Below are 23120 nucleotides of genomic sequence, written 5' to 3'. Positions count from 1 at the left end.
AGAGGTGTGGCCTGGGGAGAATCCAGAGGTCCAAACAGAGTAGTCTGGAGGGCCACATTCAGCCCGCAGGCTGGAGGTTCCCACCTTGTGTTAAGAAAAATTGAGATTAGGGCATAATATCCAACTTTCAGATTGGGAAAGGTTACGGAAAACTGATTTGAAATTCTCGGCGTGCTGTACGTTGAAAGAAAACTATATGAAAATGATGTACCAATGGTATTTGACTCACAGTAAGTTAGCAAAAATGTCTAAGATAGGTACAAATATCTGCGGGAAATGTAAAGAAAAAGAAGGCACCTTTTATCATATGTGAGGGTCTTGTAAGGTAAGAAAAGCATTCTGGGAAATGATATATAATGAATTGAAATTGTAGGTGCTGAAATTCCAAGGGAAAATACTTTTCATGTATGCGATGACAGCCACACGGATGCTATTAGCCCAGAGATGGAAAGAAGAGAAAGTCCCTTCCAGAGAAGAATGGCAAATTAAACTGTTGGACTATTCCGAAATGGCAAAACTGACAGGAAATCTCAGGAACCAAGAAGACCAAACTTTAACACAGGATGAGAAAAAATTATAATTTATCTTGGAGGCCGCTGTAAGCAGATGAAAACATTAGCAGGATTGCAATAACACTTGTAATGTACGTAGCAAGTACTATGGAGGTAATGGAGTTATATAAAACATGGACTATTGAAAAAGATGCAGTAGAAAAGGTTTAATAATAGGACCCATGGAGGGGGTGGTGGGAAGTCTAGAGATTCGTCCCTATTACAGTGGTACCTCGGGTTAAGAACTTAATTCATTCCGGAGGTCCGTTCTTAACCTGAAACTGTTCTTAACCTGAAGTACCACTTTAGGTAATGGGGCCTCCTGCTGCCGCCACACCGCTGGTGTGCGATTTCTGTTCTCATCCTGAAGCAAAGTTCTTAACCCGAAGCATTTTCTGGATTAGCGGAGTCTGTAACCTGAAGCTTCTGTAACCCAAGGTACCACTGTATAGTTATAATTTTATATTTGTAAAATCGAATGAAAAACATTTCAAAAAAGAAAAACCAAGATTAGGAAAATGAACAACCAAACCAATCATTTAATAACAAAAAAGCGGGGAGGGTGCCATTTTGACTGCCTCAATCTGCGTAGCCCGTCTGGTCCTCGCTGCTGTCGTCGGAGGACAGGAGATCTTCGGGGCTGCAGGCAAAGCAGACCCGCCCCATGTCCTGCCAGCACATCCGGCAGTAGAGGGTCCCGCACTCGGGGTCTGGGCACAATTTGGAGTTGCTGGATTGGGGCAGGCCGCAGAGGATGCAGTACTTGCGGAGAAAGCGCTGGAGGAACGGGAGCCAGCGGCCCAGCCTGTCCAGGAAGGGCTTCTCCTGCAGCGGGAGGAGAGAAGGGAGGAAGGTGCTCAGCCCCAGCAAGAAAGGGAGTTGCAGAGTTGGAAGGGACCCCAACGGTCATCTAGTCCAACCCCCTGCAATGTAGGAATTTCCACTGAAGGGAAAGGTGTTAGCCACATGTTTCCGGATGCCTCTTAACAATATCCTTGCTAAGGATTTCATACAGCAGTTCCTGCAATCAAAGGAGAGCCAGTTTGGTGTAGTGGTTAAGAGCAGTGGACTTGTAATCTGGGGAACCGGGTTCGCGTCTCCGCTCCTCCACATGCAGCTGCTGGGTGACCTTGGGCCAGTCACACTTCTCTGAAGTCTCTCAGACCCTCTCATCTCACAGAGTGTTTGTTGTGAGGGAGGAAGGGAAAGGAGAATGTTGAGACTCCTTCGGGTAGTGATAAAGCGGGATATCAAATCCAAACTCTTCTTCTCTATGTTTGGATACAACTGGACGCCATTTTGAATCAAGATGGCCGACTGAACCTTTCAAAACGGCCCTGATTTTAGCCACCAGTTTCAGAACAGCACAGACTTTTTTGGGTGTATTTCTTAGAACCAATGCCTGGGGAAGGAAGGAGACAGCTGGTTGGAAATATATCCAAGTCGAGAGGGTGCTGGGGACATCAACATTAAATTACATAACAAAATCGACAACCTTCCCCAGAATAAAAATAGAACAACCTGTTTCAAAAAGTTGGCATTCGACAGTCTCTTTTTAGGATCCAGATTCCAGAGCCATTTAAAATGGCATTCTCCCCGCCCACCCCCCCCCCCGCGCGCCTGCAATATGAAGTGGTACAATCCATGTTGAGTTTCCTTCCCCCCTCTTCCCTCCCTGCGCCTTTTCCTTTGTGTGCCTTCTTTTTAGATTGTAGGCCTGCAGGCAGGGACAATCTTGTTTCAACGGCTTGTAGGTAAGCCGTTCTAGGGCTGAAAAGTGGGGTGCAAATGCTCTAAAAAATAATAATGCCACCCCTCCCTTCCCCTGCAGGTAGAGAGATTGGCCCGGATCCAATTGAACCAGCATTTTGTATAGTCCCAGAGCCTGAATGTGCCTTGTTTTTCAGCCAAGCTCCTAGAATGAAACTATCTGACCCTTGCCCTGCTAAATCATCAGGTGCTTAAAAGCGCCCGGCTAGGCTGCAGGTTTACTCAGTGGTCCCCAGTGGGAGGGAATGGGCGGAGGCCCGTCAGCTGAGCCAACAGGAAGCCTTGCCCTGAGGTCCCCGCGCAGCAGGGGAGGTGGAAAGGTAGGGGGCTCAAGTGGGCAGGAAATGAGGGCAGGGTGTTGCCTTCGGGCAGAGATTTAATGGATTGCACAGAACTGCTCAAACACTCATGTGCTAGATGCAATGGGGGCAAAGAACAGGTGCTCACAAGCAAATCCACACTGGGAGCAAGCATGTTTGGGGGAAATCCTTCCTTTTATTCAATCAAAAACATGTTATTCAATAGCACATTGAAATAAAGAAGAAATGAGATAATATGAGGAACGGCAGATGGAGTTGGGTATGTTTAACCTGGAGTACAATACAATACGATAATCTTTATTGTCATTGTCCCATACAGAACAACGAAATTGAAAAAATCTACATCAGACATTCAAAAACCCACAAGCCTGCTATCCCAGCCTGGTTAGCCCCTAGAAACTCTGATACCCCATAATTGAATACAATATACTCACATAAAGACTACCTTAAAGGTAAAGGTAAAGGGACCCCTGACCATTAGGTCCAGTCGTGACCGACTCTGGGGTTGCAGCGCTCATCTCGCTTTATTGGCCGAGGGAGCCGGTGTACAGCTTCCGGGTCATGTGGCCAACATGACTAAGCCGCTTCTGGCGAACCAGAGCAGCGCACGGAAACGCCGTTTACCTTCCCACCGGAGCGGTACCTATTTTTCTACTTGCACTTTGATGTGCTTTCGAACTGCTAGGTTGGCAGGAGCAGGGACCGAGCAACGGGAGCTCACCCCGTTGCAGGGATTCAAACCACCGACCTTCTGATCGGCAAGTCCTAGGTTCTGTGGTTTAACCCACAGCACCACCCGCGTCCCTTTTAAAAGACTACCTTACACTGTGTTTAAAACCAAAATCGCATTTGGTTAGAAACTGTTTCTCAGGCGGCTAGTCCTAGTCTTTATAAAGCATGATGGGTGACATGGGAGCCATATCTAAAGGGTTGTCGCATGAAAGATGGAGCAAGCTTGTTTTCTGCTGCTCTGGAAGGGAGGACCCAAACCAATTGGCTTCGAACTGCAAGAAAGGAGATTCCGACGAAACGTTGGGAAGAACTTTCTGGCAGCGGGAGCCGTTCAACGGTGGAACGGACTTCCAGGGAAGGACTCTCCTTCCTTGGACATTTTGAAGCAGAGGTTGGACGGCTTATCTGTTTGGGATTCTTCAGCTGTGATGCCTGCAGTGCAGGGGGCTGGACTAGATGACCCCTGGGGCTCCCTCCCAACTATACAATTCAGCGAAGCTGCCTGTGTTCTTCCACTCACCAGTCTTTTGCGCTGCCGCACCCGCAGGATGATGCGCTTCCGCTGCACGATGATGAAAGCCATCCTCTGCCGGAGCATCTCATTGTAGAGGAAGAGAATGCGCTTCTTCTCCCTCTGAGAGAGAGAGAGAGAGAGAGAGAGAGAGAGAGAGAGAGAGGGTGGCAGGGAGAACGTAAGACTGGAGAGAAAGCGTTGTTATTATGCTGTCCGGCTGATCTGGCCGCAAATGGATGTCAACCATCCTGGTAGCCAGGGCCAGATTTAGGTTTGATGAGGCCCTAAGCTAAGGTTACCAGGCGTCCCCGTTTCCAGGGGACAGTCCCCAGATTTACAAATCAGTCCACATACAAAATCAATTGAAGTTGAAAAGTGTCCCTGGATTCATTGAAAAAAATCTTGTAACCTTACCCTAAGCTACTGAAGGTAATGGGGCGCTTTATATGTCCAGCTGTCCTTTGTCAACAACAAATTGTCACTGTTTTAGGGGTTGTTTTAAAAAGTCTGGAACGGATTAATCTGTTTTACATTACTTTCTATGGGAAAGCGCGCCTTGGTTTTGGAACAGACTTCTGGAACAGATTAAGTTTGAGAACCAAGGTACCACTGTATATAGAAATGAACAAACCAGTGATATTTTAGGGAGCACGCTAGCAGGTGGGGCCCATTACTTACATCATAGGAGCCTACACAACACAAAACACTGTTGCTGTATGTAGGTTTTATTTTATTAGTTTTTTATCTTATATTTTGGAAATGTACACCCAGGTGGGTTTTTTTCCCTTTAAATTTTTTGGGGGGCACCAAGAGTGTGGGGCCCTAAGCTATAGCTTGTGTTTTATACATAAATCTGGCACTGCTGGTCGCCCTCATGGTGCAACGGAGAACATTTCTCGTGTTGGGCAGGGTGTGTGTGTGCATTTAATCTGGGGCCTGGCGTCCCAACCTTGGGGAAGAAGAAGGCGGCGATGACGCGGCGGATGCGGAAGACGTAGACCTGCGCGAAGCACAGCAGGATCAGGGCGCCCAGCGGTGTGACGCAGCTCACATACTGCTCCTTGCTCATTCCATGCGCTTCCGGCAAGCAGTCTGCGGAAGAGAAAGAGAGAGACGGGCCAGAGGGGCAACCTTTGACAGAGCGCCATAGCCATGGTCTTGTTCAGTCCCGAGTGGAGGCCTGCAGGGAGCCTCTCTCAGCTCAAAGGCCGCATTGCCTTCTGGGAAAACTTCCGCTGGGCAGGGCCAAGGGCCAAAGTGGACAGGCTTCTCAGGCAGCGCTGGATTTACGTATAAGCTAAACAAGCTATAGCTTAGGGCCTCACTCTCTTGGGGGCCCCCCAAAAAAAATTAAAGGAAAAAACTGGATGTACTGTACATTTCCAAAATGTAAGATAAAAAGCAAATAAAATAAAACCTACATACAGCAAAAGTGTTTTGTGTTGTGTAGGCTCCTAGGATGTAAGTCATGGGCCTCACCTGCTAGCCTGCTCCCTAAAATATCACTGGTTTGCTCATTTCTATATATAGGGTGCCTACATTCTGCATAGACTGGTTGCACGGCAACGTGTGCAAATGGCTTTAGATACCTATTAAGTCCATAAATTACCATATAGCATATATTCAACACAAAAAACAGCCCCTATTTGTTGTTGACAAAGGACACCTGGGCATATAAAGGGCCCCATTACTTTCAGTAGCTTAGGGCCTCATCAAACCTAAATCTGGCCCTGATCTGAAGGCCCACCTGCCGCTACTGGAGGCTAACCCCTGGACCGCGGGGCCTTATCCCTCCCCACTTCCAGGAAAACTGCACAGAAAATACCCTCCACCCCCAATCCTACGGTCTCCATCCTCTGCATGGCGCCCTTGCCTGGACTCCTCCCCAACTTACGCAGGTTGTTTGTCTCCATCACCATCTCTGAGGAGGTGTTCAGGGCCCCGATGGTGCTGCGCAGGAGACGGGCCATCATGGTGTTCCCTCCGACTATGACTTCCAGGTGGTGGCTGCCTTCGGAGAGGGGCAGGAGAAGGGATTTAGCTAGTTAGCTATCACCCACTCTTTACCCCAGCCATCCCATTAAAACACAATGCAGTGGTGCCCCGCAAGACGAACCCCTCGCAAGACGGAAAACCCGCTAGACGAAAGGGTTTTCCGTTTTGGAGGCGCTTCGCAAAACGAATTTCCCTATGGGCTTGCTTCGCAAGACGAAAATGGCTTGCGAGTTCCTGCGGGTTTTTCCCCCTTCCCCCCCCTTTTCCCAAGCTGCTAAGCCGCTTATCAGCTGATCCGCTGATAAGCTGCTTAACAGCTGATCGCTAAAAGCCGCTAAACCGCTAATAGCGCTAATCCACTAAGCTGTCAATGGGCTTGCTTCGCAAGACGAAAAAACCGCTATACAAAGAGCCTCACGGAACGGATTAATTTCGTTTTGCGAAAAGGGGCGTCCTGAACATTTGCCAGAAGCCGCATAATGAAGGCGTGAGACATGTGCCTGTGTGGAGGGAGTTTTGGGGAACACCAGAGAGCCAGCCCTCTTGCAGCCCACCACCACCCAAGGGCTCTGCGGACAAAGGAACAACCAAGAGGGGCCCCTCTGTCTATCACAGCACCCGAGGGAAGAAGGCAGTCTTTTCAAGGTATTTGGGGCGTTAGCCATGTCGGGTTTTGAACATCAACATGAACACATTGAACCAGTGGCATAGCGTGGGTAGCAGGCGTCCGGGGCAAGGCGGGGAGGGTGTGGGAGAGAGGGGAACAGATGGAGTACACATGTGCATTCAATTGCCCAGCAACATCCGTGTCACCCAGGAGATTGCAGCCACAGAGGGGGAAAAGTTGTTTCGCTCCCTGGAGGGGTCACTTCCTACTTCACACGGAGAAGCCATTTTCAACAGAGCCCAGTGACAGAAGCACGCAGCTGTATGGAGGCAGCACCAGGTGCTGAAATTTTGTGACCCTAAGAATTTTGTGCCCTGTGCCGCCGCCCCCATGCTATGCCACTGCCTTGAACTGGACCCAGAAAGAAACTGGCAACTGGTGCAGGGGTTATATGAGATCTAAATGGAACCCCAGCCAGGAATCTGGTTGCTGCCTTCTGGACCAACTGAAGTTTCCAAGTCGTCTTTGACAGCAGACCCACGTAGAGCACATTGCAATGTTGATTTGTATTCCGCTTTTCCAACAACAAACGCTGCGCTCATAAAAACTTCCTGCTCTTAAAATGACTCTGCGCCATCTTGCTGGTGCCTGGGAGTGGTGCTGGATTGCCATACAGGCATGTGCTCAGGGCAAGGGACGCAGGGGGCGCTGTGGGTTAAACCACAGAGCCTAGGGCTTGCTGATCAGAAGGTCGACGGTTCAAATCCCCGCGACGGGGTGAGCTCCTGTTGCTCGGTCCCTGCTCCTGTCCATCTAGCAGTTCGAAAGCACGTCAAAGTGCAAGTGGATAAATAGGTACCACTCCGGAGGGAAGGTAAACGGCATTTCTGTGCGCTGCTCTGGTTTGCCAGAAGCGGCTTAGTCATGCTGGCCACATGACCCAGAAGCTGTACGCCGGCTCCTTCGGCCAATAAAGCGAGATGAGCGCCGCAACCCCCGAGTTGGCCACGACTGGACCTAATGAACAAGGGTCCCTTTACCTTTATGTGCTCAGGGCAATAGCTGAGCAAGACCCCCCAAAAAGCTAGAATGGTATTTCTTTTAAAGCATAAAAGTAGGGGGTGTCCCACCAACTCAGATCAAAGTAAGGCAAGGAAATCAGGTCGTGTTGTGTGTTGCAATGAACTTATGCTACATTCTGTTATAAGCATTTGATTCGTTTCTTTCGTTATTGCATATGCATAAAAGCAGCGTACGTTGTGCAATTTGCTGTTTTATTTCAGATAACTGAGATAAGAGGTGGGATGAAACGTAACCAATGCTATTTTATTTTATGGTTCGGCATAGAGGCAGCAGCAGTGAAGAATGCCTGTTCTTGGGTCACTGCAGGTTTGCCTTGTAGCACAAGAACGGTTCTCCCACCCTTGTACTAAAATAAAGGAAATTAATAAATATTTGCCCGTTTGATGTTTTCTAAATATCCAGCTGATGTTTAAGGCAGGGCTGGAGAGGAGGGGAAAGGGGGAACCTCCCTTCCGGGGTCATATAACTTACTGCGGAAAGAATACTCCACAAAGGAGTGGTGTTTGATGGTGCTGAATATGGTATACAGCAGGAAGTCAAGGACGCAGGCAATTATCACGAAGAGCGATGCTGGCAAACAGCCCAGTAATTCTGACATCTGGAAAGAAGCAGGGTGTGTGCGCGGGAGGAATAAGTGTGGGTCAGTGACACATATGGGGCTGATCAGCCCCCGGATAGAGGACATTGCCCGTGTTTTACAGTAAACAGCATAAAACATCTATGCGAAAAAAGTTCAGAGAAATCACGAGAGGAAGAGGCTACCCCCAGCAATAATGAGTCAGGTTAACGAACTTGGCAACAATTAATAACAGCTAAATCTATTTACTGTATTTTTTGCTCTATAAGAAGCACCGCACCAGACCATAAGACGCATCTAGTTTTTGGAGGAGGAAAACAAGAAAAAAAAATTCTGAATCCCAGAAGCCAGAACAGCAAGAGGGATCTCTGCACAGCGAAAGCAGCAATCCCTCTTGCTGTTCTGGCTTCTGGGATAGCTGCGCAACCTGCATTCGCTCCATAAGACGCACACACATTTCCCCTTACTTTTTAGGAGGGAAAAAGTGAGTCTTACAGAGCAAAAAATACAGTACTTGTTTACATTTATATTCCACCTTTCCCCACCACCGCAGGAGCTCAAGGTGAGGTGCACATTTAATATTATTATTATTATTATTATTATTATTATTATTATTATTATTATTTATTCAACTTATACACTGCCCTATACCCGGAGGTTTCAGTGTGGTTCACAACAAGACCACAACATACAAAATCAAACCAAAAGCAGTAACCTAATTAACCCCCCCCAAAAAAAGCCATATTCTAAAAGAGTGTTGGGTGTCAATAAGATCAACCAAAGGCCTGATTAAAAAAAGGGATGTTTTTGCCTTCCTCCCCATTTCTCTTCCTCCCTGTTTTATCTGCAAAACAACCCTGTGAGATAGGTTGGGCTGAGACGCAGTGACTGGCTGAAGGTCACCCCCAGTGAGATTCATGGCGGAGTGGGGGATTTGAACCCTGGTCTTAGCCCGGCACTCTAACCACTATTCCACCGCTGCCTCTCCAAAGAAAGAGGGCACCACTGGACATATAGAGCTCACAGGGGAAGCTGCTGAACTTGGACAAGGTTATGTGGTCTCCCTCAAGATATAAGATTCTAGATTTTTATGACTGCTTTATATTGTACATCTCTGGGCAGTGCAAGATTCGAGGGGTTTCGGGTACAACTTATGCATCACCTGTGTTTCTCTTTAGAAAGGAGGTGCAGTGCAGACTGTGGCATCTCTATGGTATATGGTTTATTTACACGTACTGTATATACAACCTGGTCCCCAGAGGGTCTTGTTTCCCCCATAGCTGCAGCCCTGGATTTCAACAGACATCAGACATGGCTCTGACCCTCTCTCTAGCTTGCCGCCTTTACCAAACTGAAACCTTTTTTCTCCCAATCACATTTCAGCCTATGCTAAAACTCCAAACCCTGGTTTTCATTCTTCTAAGGAGCTCTGAACTGAAGGAGGAGCCCCACTCACCTGCATCTGGCACAGAGCCATCTTAATCGCTTTCTTAATGGCCCATTACTTTCCTTTTGTTTTCTTAATGGCTCATCTCCCAGGCAATTACCTCATCAGGAGACTGGCCGGGGGTTATACTTTAACCCTTGCTGGATCCAGTGGTTCAGGAGTTGGTTAAATTCTAACATCTACTGGATCCAGGAATTTAGGGGAGTCTGGTACCCAAAAACGCATAATGATATATTGTATAGGTCACGTTTTTGTTTTGTATAATTCCTATGAATATTTTTATGTTAGTATGATTCTGCTTGGCTACAACCATCATTTGGTTGCCTTATTAATAAAGGTGAAGTTGGCATGAAAACAGCAGTGGGGGTGCGAGGGTAGGAAAACTCACAGGGCCAACCCCAGGAGGAGAACTGTAGCTGTGTGGGGGGAATACAAGGGTATTCTGGCAGTTATCAGCACCCTTGACAAACTACAGCTCCCAGAATGCTTTGGGGGAGAAGCCATGACTGTTCAAAGTGGTATAGTAGTGCTTCAAAGGTATGCTACGAATGTGGCCTAAGAGAATTGAAATGGACAGATTCTGCAATCCCTACTAAGAATAGACCCACTGACATTAATGGACCTAAGTGAGTCATGTCATTGACTTCCATGCACCTACTCTGAGTAAGGCTGGCATTGGATACACAGCTCACAATTATTAAAGCATACCAGGATCCCAATCCTTCGGTATCCTGCCTCGATGCCTCCCTCCCACCACCCCCATCTCCATAGGTCTCTGCCCCCAAAGCCCATCCACTTACCATATTTTTGGTCTCGGGCGGCTGGAAAGCGAGGCGGAGAGGGTCGATGAGACTGCTTTGCTCGGCACGCCGCAAGGGCAGAAGTGTCCGCTTCTTCTGCAAGGTTCGCAGGGCGGGAGGAGGCAGTAGGAGTGGGGAAGAGTTGTCATCACCCTGTTGCCTGTTGCCATCACCCAGCAAATTACATCCAGAGGTAGACTCTCGCTGGATGTGGAGGTTCCACTTCAGCTCTCGTGACTAAAAGTTTGCTGAGGGACGAATCCTTCATGGGTCTGAGAACCCCATGGGTCTGAGAACCCCACAGGGGCTCTGCTTCCTTCCCCCGAATGCCCATTGACCTCTGCCACCTGCAACCACAACCCCCTCTCTCTGTGACTGCTGACGGTCACCACCCGGCCATCTAGCCAAGCCGCAAACTCTGGCTGCTCCTACCTGCTTCCGACGTCGGGCGTCTATCTGCCGGAAGTAGCGGGATATGTAAAGATTGTCGAAGCGGATGTCCTGCGTGTAGCTGTTTGTGTAGGAGAACGCCCTGAGGGAAAGGAGGACGGAGAAGGGGCTGGGAAAGAATGTGGCCAGAGGTGGGGAGACACTCCAACCTTGTCTGCCTAACCCACCGAGCTCCACTCCCCAAACCATCACAGCCCATTGCAAAAGCTCCTGCCAAGGCCTGGGATGCAGCCTTTTCGTTAAAAAAAAACAACCAATGACATAGCATGCAACTAGTCCTCAACATTTAGATCACAGCTGCCGAAGGCTGCAAAGCTCTGGGTCAGGGCTGTTGGTGGTTGTCAGCTTTGGTGTCCAACCCACCATCGGTAGAAATTCAAAATCCATCCCCATCGCACATCTGCTTATTATAGTCCCACAGCTGATGTGGAACACCACAATCATTCCTCTTGCACAAGATCGGAAAAGAAGAAGAAGAAGAGGAGGAGGAGGAGGAGGAGGAGGAGGAGGAGGAGGAGGAGGAGGAGTTTGGATTTGATATCCCGCTTTATCACTACCCTAAGGAGTCTCAAAGCAGCTAACATTCTCCTTTCCGTTCCTCCCCCACAACAAACACTCTGTGAGGTGAGTGGGGCTGAGAGACTTCAGAGAAGTGTGACTGCCCCAAGGTCACCCAGCAGCTGCATGTGGAGGAGCGGGGAATCGAACCCGGTTCCCCAGATTACGAGACTACCGCTCTTAACCACTACACCACACTGGCTCCACAGAGGGTAACTTGATGCCTTCTGGATGGTGTTGGGACTCCAACTTCCACCAGTCCTCCCCGCCAGCGTGGCCAATGGGCAGGGAAGGAGGATTCTAATCAAACAGCTTCCGAAGGGCCACAGGTTCTCCACCCCTGTCTTGGGCACACATCCCAACCAATCAGGGATCACGTTAAATGCTCTTGCAGAGGTGTGAAGCAGGGATGGGGCCCCTGCAGCCCTCCAGTTGTTTGCTGGTACTAGAACTTCCATCAGGGATTATGAGAGCTACAGTGGTACCTTGGGTTAGAACTTAATTTGTTCTGGAGGTCCGTTCTTAACTTGAAACTGTTCTTAACCTGAAGCACCACTTTAGCTAATGGGGCCTCCCACTGCTGTGTGATTTCTGTTCTCATCCTGAAGCAAAGTTCTTAACCCAAGGTACTATTTCTGGGTTAGTGGAGTCTGTAACCTGAAGCGTCTGTAATCTGAAGCGTATGTAACCCGAGGTACCACTGTACAGACCAGCAACACCCAGAAGGCCAGAGATTCCCCTTCCTTGGCTTATTTTATTTTCACGCACAGAATAACAACAGAACACGTTTTCATGCTGCAGTCAATGAAAAGCCAGGTGTCGAACGCTTGCCCAGAGACTTAGGAAGGTTGGTAGGCAGGGCAGAGGCATAGTTTCTGTAATTATTGGCTCCTGATTCTCCAACAGGGGTGAAGGCCCTGCGGCCCTCAAGATGTTTACAGGGACTCTGGCCCCCATCAGCTCCAGCCAGCATGGCCGAGGGTCAGACATGCTGGGAATGTAGTCCAACAAAATCCATGAAGGTTGCCAATGTGCCAAAGGGTGCTCAAATCTAGGGCCTCAGGCTTGCCTCAGGCACAACCCAAATAGGTTCCCTGCCCCCACCCAGGAGCTGCCGCGCCCCCAGCCCAACTCACGAGGCAAAGACGATGATGAACATGCAGGAGAGGAGGACCCGAAGCACAGACATGGAGGTGCTCAGGCGCTCGCCCTGCTTGGCCACCTCTTCGTTGACTTCGTCCACCAGGTGTCTGTGGGAGAGGTTGGCACCGACCAGCATGGTCTGGTGTTCTTCCTGGATGCGGGGAGGGTGGGGAAGAAGAAAGGAAAGGAATGTCCTAAATCCTAAACGCTGGTCCCAAAAGATCTACACTAGTTGCCGGTACATTTCTGAGAACAATTCAAAGGGCTGGTGCTGACCTTTAAAGCCCTAAACAGCCCCAGCCCAGTATACCCAAAGGAACGTCTCCGCCCCCATCGTTCAGTCTGGACACTGAAGTCCAGTTCTGAGGGCCTTCTGGCGGTTCCCTCCCTGCGAGAAGTGAGGTTACAGTGAATCAGCAGAGGGCTTTCTCGGTAGTGGTGCCCACCCTATGGAACGCCCTCCAGTCAGATGTCAAGGATATAAAGTATTATATGAGATTCAGAAGACAGCTGAAGGCAGCCCTGTATAGGGAAATCTTTAACATTTGTCATTTTATTGTCTGTTTGATATTTTTTTAGGAGCTTGCCGAGTGGCTGGGGCAACCTAGCCAGATGGGTGGCGTAGTATTATTATCATTGCTGTTGTTATTGTTGTTGTTGTTAAATGCCTGGGGTTTGCTTGTTTCTTTTTTTAATTGTTTGTTTTTTAATTGATCCGTAAACTTTGCTAGACCCCTATCGCCCTTGCCATACTCGCCTTGACCGCTAAACTGGCTGTGAAGTCCTGGTTTAAACTATCCACGGAATCGTTAACCCGATCGTAGGTTTGGCCAAAGTTCCCTTCCACAGGAATCTTGTCGTGGCACCAAGTGTGCATAACTGCAGAGGAAGAAGAGGAAGAAAGCAGCTGGAGAGTGAAGCTGCATTTCAGAAGGAGGGTTAGGTGCTCAGCAGGGATGTACCACTGCAGACGGGCAGGTGGAGGAGGGAATGTACCACTGCTGGTGGCAGGTGGGGACTCACAGGATGGGATACCCAGCCTCAGGGACCCTCTACTGGAAAGAATGTGGTTTGGATTGGGATTTGAGTCCGACACGCCGGTCTGGTTCACAAGGTGTGCTAAGCCAAAGCTTGGCTTAGGGAGGTTCTGCGTGGCTTCCCCTGCCCACCAAAGATCCCTGGGTACTGTAGTTCAGCCTAGGTAGCAGAGCCGTTATCAAGAGGCTTAAAAACAGCCCGTCAGCCACACGACAAGCAGTCCCTACAAGCAATGGCCTCACAGCAGCTTCTCTTCTCTTGTCCTTGGCTGGAACTCACTCTTGGCAAAGTGGCAGAGGAAGCTGAACTTCATAGGAATGCAAAGCAGGTGGTTGATGAAGGGCACGGCAATTGTCCGCATGCAAGATGCATGCTTAACTGCAAACCAGCTCTGGCAGCGTTTGATGGCTTGGTCTATAATTTCTAGAAGGGGGGAAAAGAAAGCGGCAACAGTGACAGATGTCCATGAAACCTCTGCTTAAAAACTTCCAAGGAAGGAGAGTCCTATTTAATAGAAGAAAAGTCAGAGATGGACATATCTGCCGATCGGTAATCTTGTTGAATGGTTTCTTTAAATGTAAAGGTTCATCATTGTTCCACCCAATGTGTATGTCTTTAAGGGACCAGAGCAAGGGCCAGAGCTAAATAACGAGACCCAGCTTTACAGCTGTGAAACCTAGCAGGTGCTGCTGAGTTGCATTGATTAAGTTGTGTCAGCAATTGTGTGTAGTATATAAGGAGCAGCACCTAGCTCTCCCATTACCCTGGGGGTTGGGTTGGTGGTTGGGTCATGTTTGTTGTTTAATGTATTTAGTGTATAAGGAGTTTTTGGTTTTTTGTAATTAAAAGCTTGTTTAAGTTATTTTTGAGTCCCTTTTTAATGCATGGTCTCCCCAGCAAGCTCTCTGCAGCGCTACCATACTGCAAATAGCCAACAAATCTGAGTAATTTCACTCTCAACTGAACCTACATCTCAGGGTAAAATGACTAGGAGGAGAACTATATAGGCCACCTTGAGCTCCTTGGGTACAATGTAATCAATCAATCAATCAATTAATCAATCCCACCCCTCATGGGTGGATGTACCAACTATAATACACCCTCTCCAAAATATAGGGAAAAGGTTAGAATTTATCAGGAATAACTTCCTTGGTGTCCCCTTCCATTTTTTATTTGATGTTGTCAACTTTTTAATGCTCTGTATTTTTATATTTTCTGGGTGCCATCAACTAAGTTTTACCTACAGTAGCCCCATTGAAATGAATGAACAAAGACGGCTTGCAGCAGTTCTCAACTTGCGGGTCCCCAGATGTTGTTGGACTACAACTCCCATCATCCCTAGCTAGCAAGGCCAGGGCTCAGGGATGATGGGAGTTGTAGTCCAACAACATCTGGTGACCCACAGGTTGAGAACCGCTGGTTAGAGAGACATTTGGGGAAAGCTCTGACTGTTGAAGTGGATTACGAGTGATTTAAATGGATGGTGTGAATGTGATATTAAATGCAGGTTTGAATGCAGTGTCAAATGTGGGTTTAAATACATTAAAAAAATAAAATAAAGCTCTGACAAAGGTGGAAATGGGACAGAACTGATGGATGGTGAACAGAAGCAAAAGTGAGGCTGACCAGATATTTGATCCTCACGCCCACCCTTAGAATAATCTGTGCTCACAACCTCACGTGCCCCTTTCCCTTATGCTTACGGGTGCAGCGCATCCGGGTCTTGGCCTCGTAGATCTCCTGTGTGGAAGGGTTGGCTTTGTGCACCGCCGACCTCACCGAGCGAACCCCGAGGCCTGCCTCACTGGCCACCTGCTCGTTCAGCTCTGAGAAGGAACGTGAGACATCCCTGGTTTCGGACCTCAGGGTCTTGCCACTCCTCTGGTGCAGAAAACAGGGGTGGGAGAGGGATGGGGGCAGAGGGGGGTAGACTAGAGATGGCAGCCCCACAGATGGAAAATATTGCTTCGTTTACATTTTTCCCAAGCAGCAGGGACAGCTACCATGATGGACAAATTCCAGGGCTCCCATTCCACATTCCACCATTCTCACGTCGCATGACTAGTGGTCCATGTAATCTAGGGAAGAGGGGATCTGTGGCCCCCCAGGTGTTGCCAGACCACATATCCCATTATTCATGGCCATTGGTCATGCTGGCTGGGGATGATAGGAGTTGGGAGTACAAGAACATTGTTGAACTACATCTCCCATCATCCCATGCTGGCTGCAGCTGATTGGAGTCCAGCAACACCCAATGGCCAGGCAGATATTCCAAGAGAACTAGCAGCACCCCAGCTTGCAAAACCAAGCCATTCCTAGAAAACTATCCCCTCTGCGTTGAGCTGCTTTCTTCAGCCTCTGCCTAGACTCCTTACACGGCTTAAATGGCTCAAGACCGCAATACCTCAAGGACCACCTCTCCCCATATAAACTGTCCCGGACCCTGAGATCATCCTTTGAGGCTCTTCTTTGTGTGCCTCCTTCCACGTGAGGTCTGGAGGGCGGAAACACGAAAAGGGCCTCCTCCGCAGTGGCTCCCTGTTTGTGGAATTGCTCTCCCCGAGGGATGTTTGTCTAGCGCCTTCATTCTATTTCGCCAGCTGAAAAGCTTCCTCTACAACCAGGCCTTTGGCTGACTAACCTATTTCCTTTTAAATGAATTTGCGGAGGCGGGGGCTATAGTTTTGTTCTGTTCTTGTTTATATGCTGTGTTTTGCATTTTTAACTTGCATTTTTAGATAGTGGTACCTCGGGTTAGGTACTTAATTCATTCCGGAGGTCCATACTTAACCTGAAACTGTTCTTAACCTGAAGCACCACTTTAGCTAATGGGGCCTCCAGCTGCTGCCGTGCCGCCGGAGCACGATATCTGTTCTTAACCTGAAGCACTATTTTTAGGTTAGCGGAGTCTGTAACCTGAAGCATATGTAACCTGAAGCGTATGTAACCCAAGGTACCACTGTACTGTGAACCGCCCTGAGATCTTCGGATGAAGGACGGTAAACAAATTTAATAGATAATAACATATTATTAATCAATCACACCAGGGTTTCTCCCTGCCAGGGGCTCCCATGCTGAATGCCCAGGGACATTCGGGGGCACTAGCAGTACTGTCAACCCCCACCCCACCTGGCGACCTAATAAACTGCTTCTCACCACCATGTCCTTGAGAATCTTGCGTAGAGGGGACAGCGAAATCTTCCAGGCACGCTTGGCATTGTCAATCTGCATCTCCACGGTGCAGCTGATGGAACGCACCACTTCGCCCAGGTTGTGACGGGTATTTGCCACAGGACCTGGTAGGGAGGAGGGAGTATGGCAAGAGAAGGGAGACAAACATCATGCAAGAAAGAGGAGTTGCACCCTTTCTGCCAAACCATCCAGGAATGGGGAAGAGGCCTCTGCTGTGGCTTTCTTGGCAATGGCAGCATAGTTGGCACCAGAAGTTAGGCTGCTTACCATAGCCTCTGTGGGTAGCCCTCTGGTTCAGCCAGAAATAAAAACTAGGGATGGTCAAACCTGCCCCTATGAATAATCTTTATTGGTCACATTCACCCCATACATTCTCTTTTTTTGCATACCATCAGCGCCACACAAACTGCAGCGTGACGACATCCTTACAACCTTATTATATAGTAAGTTGTATTATATACACGGAAGCGCACACACATTATCATGCTGGATAGAGGCGTATTAAAACATATTCAGTACAAAATGCATTTAAAACAACAAGCAATCTAGCCCAACCCCCTGCAATGTAGGAATATGGGGCTTTAAACCCACAAACCTGAGATTAAGAGTTTCTTTTAAAGTTAATACCTGTCCCTGCCTAGCGGAGTACTTTTCATAAACTATACAGTGGCACCTTGGTTTAAGAACACTCCTGTTTACGAACAGTTCAGTTTACGAACTCCGCTAAACCGGAAGTAGTATCCTGGTTTGTGAACTTTACCTCGGTCTAAGAACGGAATCTGAACAGTGGAAGGGCACCGGCGGCGGGAGGCCTCATTAGGGAAAACACACCTCGGATTAAGAATGGTTTTGGTTAAAGAACGGACTTCTGGAACAGATTATGTTCGTAAACCGAGGTACCACCGTACTGTACACACTGTGTACCATTCAATATAGTGTTACGAGAGAAGAAGGAAAAAATTCTCCATTGACTTTCTCCATATATCAAGCTTAATTTTACACATTTCTCTCATGCAGTCATAGATATGAGTATTTATTGTACCATCAAAGACCCTTGCCAAGACATAGGTGAGGATGTAAATCCGTCCTTCTTTCCCCAGGAATTTGGGTACCACCAAGAGGCTGGCACAGCGGAAATGTGGGGACGTGCCCCAGCCCAGGGCAGCCACACCTAAGGGAGGGAGAAGGGGGAGACAGTCAGTTTTTATGCTGTGGGGCTGCCCCATGCTCTGATCAGCGCTGGGGAGAAACTAGCTCAGTTTAATTGCATACACATTGCACTTCTGAAGAAAGATGGGTTGTTTAAACCACTTTTGGAATTTCAACACCCCCCATTGGCATGTGCATTTATTTATCTTAAATTTATCACCTGCCCTTTACCAGCAGATCCCAGGGGAGGCACAGCAATTAAAAAAGTAAAAGCAGATTACAATAACGGGAACAGTGGGCCCTGAAAACATATACACACACCCCAGATATTCACATTTATTTGAAAACCATTGAAAGTACTCAGTCAACTGAGGTTATGCCCCCTGGAGAAGCCTGTCCCCCCAACCAAAGCCTGTCCAATATCCTCTTTTGGGGGTATATATTTACCCATTATTTCCCCCCTACACAAAAGGCTCAATAACTTGGGGGGGGGGGAATCTCCTTTAAAAAGCTCAAGAACTTTGGCTGCCCCCCTCCCCAACAAAAACCCTGGCTAGGCCCATGCCACGCGCCCTGTGGCAGCCATTTTGTATTATGCCACGTCCCCATGGGAACCATTGTGCGTTAGTATTATTTAATTTATTACCAGCCCTTTACCAGCAGGTCCCATAGGCAGGGGTACAACTCGTCAAAATTCAAAGCTGTTATGTACTGAGCTGATCCCTAGAGCAATAGGATCTAGAATGCAGCAGTCTGATTGGTCCGCAGGAGCCACCCAATCCAGCTCCAGGTGGAAGTGAATCAGTGACCTGATTAGCCTGCAGGAGCAGCCAATCAGGCTCCTGGATGAAGTGAATCAGCAACCTGATTGGACTGCAGGAGCAGCCCGGAATTAGCCAATCACGCCATTGTGTAAATAATGTGTATATATAGCTAGACGTTTTGGGGAAAGTTTGATTCATTGCTACTACAAGCTGAATAAAGAGCATAAAATTCACACAGGACTCCGAGTATATTTCAAAAACCAAAAACAGATGAAAAAGATTACAACTGCAGGGACAGCGTAGGCCTTGCAAACATGCACCTCAGGTGTCAATAGGCCTGGGTAAAGAGGGTATATGCCACAAACTCTGTCCGTGGCGGCCCTTCTGAGCCATGCCACGGCCCCCACAGCGATTTCTAAAATCTCCAAATATGCCCACTGGCTCCCACAAGTTCCTGGCACTAGATAAGCCTCTTCCAGTGTAAGACCATTCATGGTTGTGGTTGTTTGCACGTAGGTTTTGGGTTATAGGGGTATTTGCAGAAAGCTAACGGGAACCGGGCCCCGCTGCTAACAGGTCTCCCAAGATGGTGGGCCCTTCGTTGCCCAAACCCTTTACGAATCCTTCCGCTGCCATGGCACCTCCTCTTTCTCCCCAGAGCCTCCGCCGTCCCTCCTCACCAGCCATGCCACACATCAGGTCGATCTTGTGCTCTTCGGAGATGGTCATGGGGAGAATCAGCATCCTGGAAAGGCCTGGAAACCAAGACAGGGGCCTCTCTTGCTTAGGGTTCCCCAAAGTGAAAATCCTGATTTTTTTATTTTTTAAAGCATTTTTGTAATACAGTGGTACCTCGGGTAACAGACGCTTCAGGTTACAGACTCTGCTAACCCAGAAATAGTACCTTGGGTTAAGAACTTTGTTTCAGGATGAGAACAGAAATCGTGCGGCGGCAGCAGGAGGCCCCATTAGCTAAAGTGGTACCTCAGGTTAAGAACATTTTCAGGTTAAGAACAGACCTCCAAAACGAATTAAATTCTTAGCCCGAGGTACCACTGTAATAATAATAAAAAACACCGCCCTACTTGACATGCAGCCGGGTTTCCCCAGACATTTTGCCGATTCAGCAAAAATTTGCCCAGACGCCATTTTGGCAGCCCAATTCCCATATGTGTCTAGGAAAACATATGGCAGCCCTACTCTTGCTTCTATCCCTTGAACGAATGTTGCATCATATTTTCTGATCCCCCCCACCCTTGGAAACCATTTTTATTTTGGTCCTACCATCCTCCACCGTTGGCCATATTCACACCATGCATTTAAAGCATTATGAGACTGCTTCCAACAACCATGGCACTTGCCATATTTTAAAAAGTGAAAATCCAGTTTTGCCCAAAGTTGTTGAGCTGAGTATCCCCACAGCTGACAATCTGCAAGGGTCTGTCCCAGCCCCCTGGGCCCTATAAACTCCTAGCCTCAGAATATGCTTGTCTGATAGGAGGCAGGCATCTTCCTCATACTGAAGGAGGTGAGGACAGGTGACCCCACCTAGGCCCAAAGTCACCCCCCCTCAATAATCACCCCAGGCCTCAAAACTGTCCAAAATTCCTTTTGTCTTCTAAAAATCCACAGCTAAAGTTTTCCTCTGCTTTTTCTCCAAGATGCTGTGCATAGGCAAACTGCTACTTTTATCAGTACAAGAAGGCTTCAAAAAGCGAATGAATAGGCTCTGTCAGAGCAAATCTGAGAACTGACTTTTATCTCATTCAGTTGCAACATCTTGGACATGCTGAACCACAAGGCTCCCCGACCCCCTTGGCTTCTCACTCCCCTTTCCCAAAGACAGGAGCTTTCTGTTCATGCTCAGGAAACTCAACATGGGGCAGGACTCCTGAAGAGGAGGAGAAAGGGGAGGGACCTGGAAGGGGAATATATGCTCTGTGCAAATGACTGTGAACCCGTCCTTGTTTGTGAACTATCACACTTGCTCCTTCTACCAGTTCATGGATGGTAGAAATAAAGCTTTTTCTCCAAAACTATTCCTTGAGTGTCTGTTGACTCCCATTTTCCCTTTCCTGGGTGCAATACTTTTTCCCACCCGAGGGCAAAGCCTCATAAGGCTACAATACCAAGTCAGAGCACTGGTCCATCTACCTTAGGAATGTTGATACTTCATGCTCTGCTACTGTGGTAAATCAAGTTAAGAGTCCAGTTCTCATGGTTTTTTGAATAAAGGAGGTGATTTTTAAAGGGAGCACAGGAGCAACTGTTCTATCTAGATCAGTCCTGTCTGTGCCAAGCAGGGTTTTAGACAAGTGCTCTACCTCTGAGCTATGGCCTTGATTATAAAGATACCAGTCCTCATGGTTCTGGATAAAAGGGTGACTTAAATAGGAACAAACAAAGCTACCATATACTGAGTTAGGCCCATGTAACCAAATACGGTCTACCTTGTGTGGCAGCAGCTCTCCAGGGTTTCAAACAGGGTATCTCCCTCAGCCCTATCTGGATATTATTATTATTTACTGAATATATATACTGTACTGCCCTATACCCAGAGGTCTCAGATGATGTCAGAGATTGAACATGGGACCTTCTGCAAGCAAAGCAGGTGCTCTGAGTTATTGCCCTCCTTTGCTTCTCTAGAATGCAACATTTGCCTCTTATGGACTACCCACCTGCTTCCAAAATGCTGTGAGCTCCAGACTTCCGGTCGGCGCCAGTGTTTAATGGCGGTCCTTGCTTCGAGCTCCGAAGCAGGACTGCTCCGCGAGTTCGGGTCTGACCCGCTACAGCAAGCGGGGGACCCCTAAAATCACAGGCGCAGAAGCCTGTGAACAAGGAGACTCGGTGGGCACCTTTGCGCCCCCCGGTACTGTGAAAGAGCCTTTGAGCTCCTCCAGTTTCATGGGACCCTGATAGTTTGGGACCTGACGTTGGCCGAGACCAATTCAAAATGCATTTATATATTTCTACCTCCGTCTACATTCACATTTCCAGCCCTTACTGGATCAAAGTGGACTCACCCAGAGCATACAAGCTCCCGATTCCAGCCCCCAGGAAAAACTTGGCAGCCCAGAATTCGTCCGGTTGGCTCCAAAGGAACGTGATGCAGAAGCGAGGCAGGAGGAAGCTGAGAGCGCGTTTCAGAGCTGCAAGAGAATTTTATAAAACTACGCTTGGCGCGGAGAGAGTGGATAGAACGTACAACAAAGCTGAGTGTTGGAAGATTTGGGACAGATAATAATAATAATAATAATAATAATAATAATAATAATAATAATAATTTATTATTTATACCCCGCCCATCTGGCTGGGTTTCCCCAGCCACTCTGGGCGGATTCCAACTGAATATTAAAAACAGTACAGCATCAGACATTAAAAACTTCCCTAAAGAGGGCTGCCTTCAGTTGTCTTTTAAAAGTAAAATAGTTGTTTACTGCTTTGACCTCTGATGGGAGGGCGTTCCACAGGGCGGGCGCCACTACCGAGAAGGCCCTCTGCCTGGTTCCCTGTAACCTTACTTCTCGCAATGAGGGAACCGCCAGAAGGTCCTCGGAGCTGGATCTCAGTGTCAGATCTCAGATAACAGAAAAGACTTCTTCACACAGTGCAGAGTTAAACTATGGAACTCACTTCCGCAGGAGGCCGGGATGGCCACCAATTTAGACAGGTTTCAAAGAGGATCGGACAACTGATGGAGGAGAAGTCTGCCAATGTTCTACTAGCCCTGGTTCCTATGTTCTTCCTCCACTTTCAGACCCAGTGAAGGGCGTGACCTGGGGGAGAGGGAGTGTGGCCAGGGGAGAGTCACTAAGGGCCGGACAAGGAGGCTTGGAGGACAATGTTTTGACCTGTGGGTATGGATACCCTACCTCTCCTCCAAGTCTTGAGTGGAGGGCAAGGGCTCAAAGGGGGAGACTCACTGGTGTTGGGGGGCTTTTGCCTCCGGCCCTTCTGCTTCTTCACTCTTTGGTACTTTCCTTTGTCGTCTGAGTGCCCCATAGCTCATGTCTCCTGACGCAAGAAAGGAGCAGGACGTTGTATTTCTTAAAAAAACCAAGACCTCCAAAGCACGGATTCACCGGCGAGGAAAATTGGAATGGTTAGGGTGCTGTTGTTGTTTGTTAATTATATGCAAGAACCTTGTGCACAGTAATTAACTCCAACAGGCATCTCCCTCCACTGTCATCTATCAACAGTCGTAGCTGCAGAAAGTCCCACTAGCCTAGCCTTCTTCCTGACAGGCTAGATTTCTAAGTGCAGGGATTCTTTTATCCTATTTGTGCAGATGAGCATTCCATTGAAGGGAAAACCCCTCCCTCAACACACACTAACAAGTAACCTGAAGCGGAACAGTTCTAAACACAGCCTGACCCCTTCCGTGAGAATTGTGTCATCACAATCTGGGTTCTACGTTGCCATGCAAA

General features: G+C 48.2%; 1 protein-coding gene across 1 annotated transcript; it reads right to left on the bottom strand.

Annotated features, from left to right (window-relative positions):
• Positions 1–1068: 1068 nt before the first annotated feature.
• DCST1 (DC-STAMP domain containing 1) lies at positions 1069–23052 on the bottom strand. The gene is made up of 16 exons (XM_081891473.1): positions 22617–23052; positions 21717–21842; positions 19371–19445; positions 17820–17948; positions 16742–16881; positions 15289–15466; positions 13865–14008; positions 13301–13426; positions 12541–12694; positions 10829–10928; positions 10397–10492; positions 8044–8170; positions 5782–5898; positions 4837–4979; positions 3894–4007; positions 1069–1376 (listed from the first exon to the last, which is right to left on the bottom strand). Exons 1-16 carry the CDS (start codon positions 22693–22695, stop codon positions 1131–1133), a joined length of 2094 nt encoding a protein of 697 aa, XP_081747599.1. The 5' UTR covers positions 22696–23052; the 3' UTR covers positions 1069–1130.
• Positions 23053–23120: the final 68 nt, after the last annotated feature.

This window comes from Podarcis melisellensis, assembly GCF_964234715.1.
Source record: "Podarcis melisellensis genome assembly, chromosome: 16".
Lineage (NCBI taxonomy): Eukaryota > Metazoa > Chordata > Lepidosauria > Squamata > Lacertidae > Podarcis > Podarcis melisellensis.
Note: the sequence above shows the minus strand (reverse complement) of the source record. Positions and strands in the feature narration are given on the sequence as shown.

Coding starts and splice junctions, on each gene's coding strand:
- DCST1 (XM_081891473.1), bottom strand. CDS start 22,695: ATGGGGCACTCAGACGACAAAGGAAAGTACCAAAGAGTGAAGAAGCAG. Junction 14,009..15,288: donor GACCCGGATGCGCTGCACCC/GTAAGCATAAGG, acceptor CCCCCCTTCTAG/AAATTATAGACCAAGCCATC. Junction 12,695..13,300: donor CAGTTTAGCGGTCAAGGCGA/GTATGGCAAGGG, acceptor GCATCCAGGAAG/AACACCAGACCATGCTGGTC.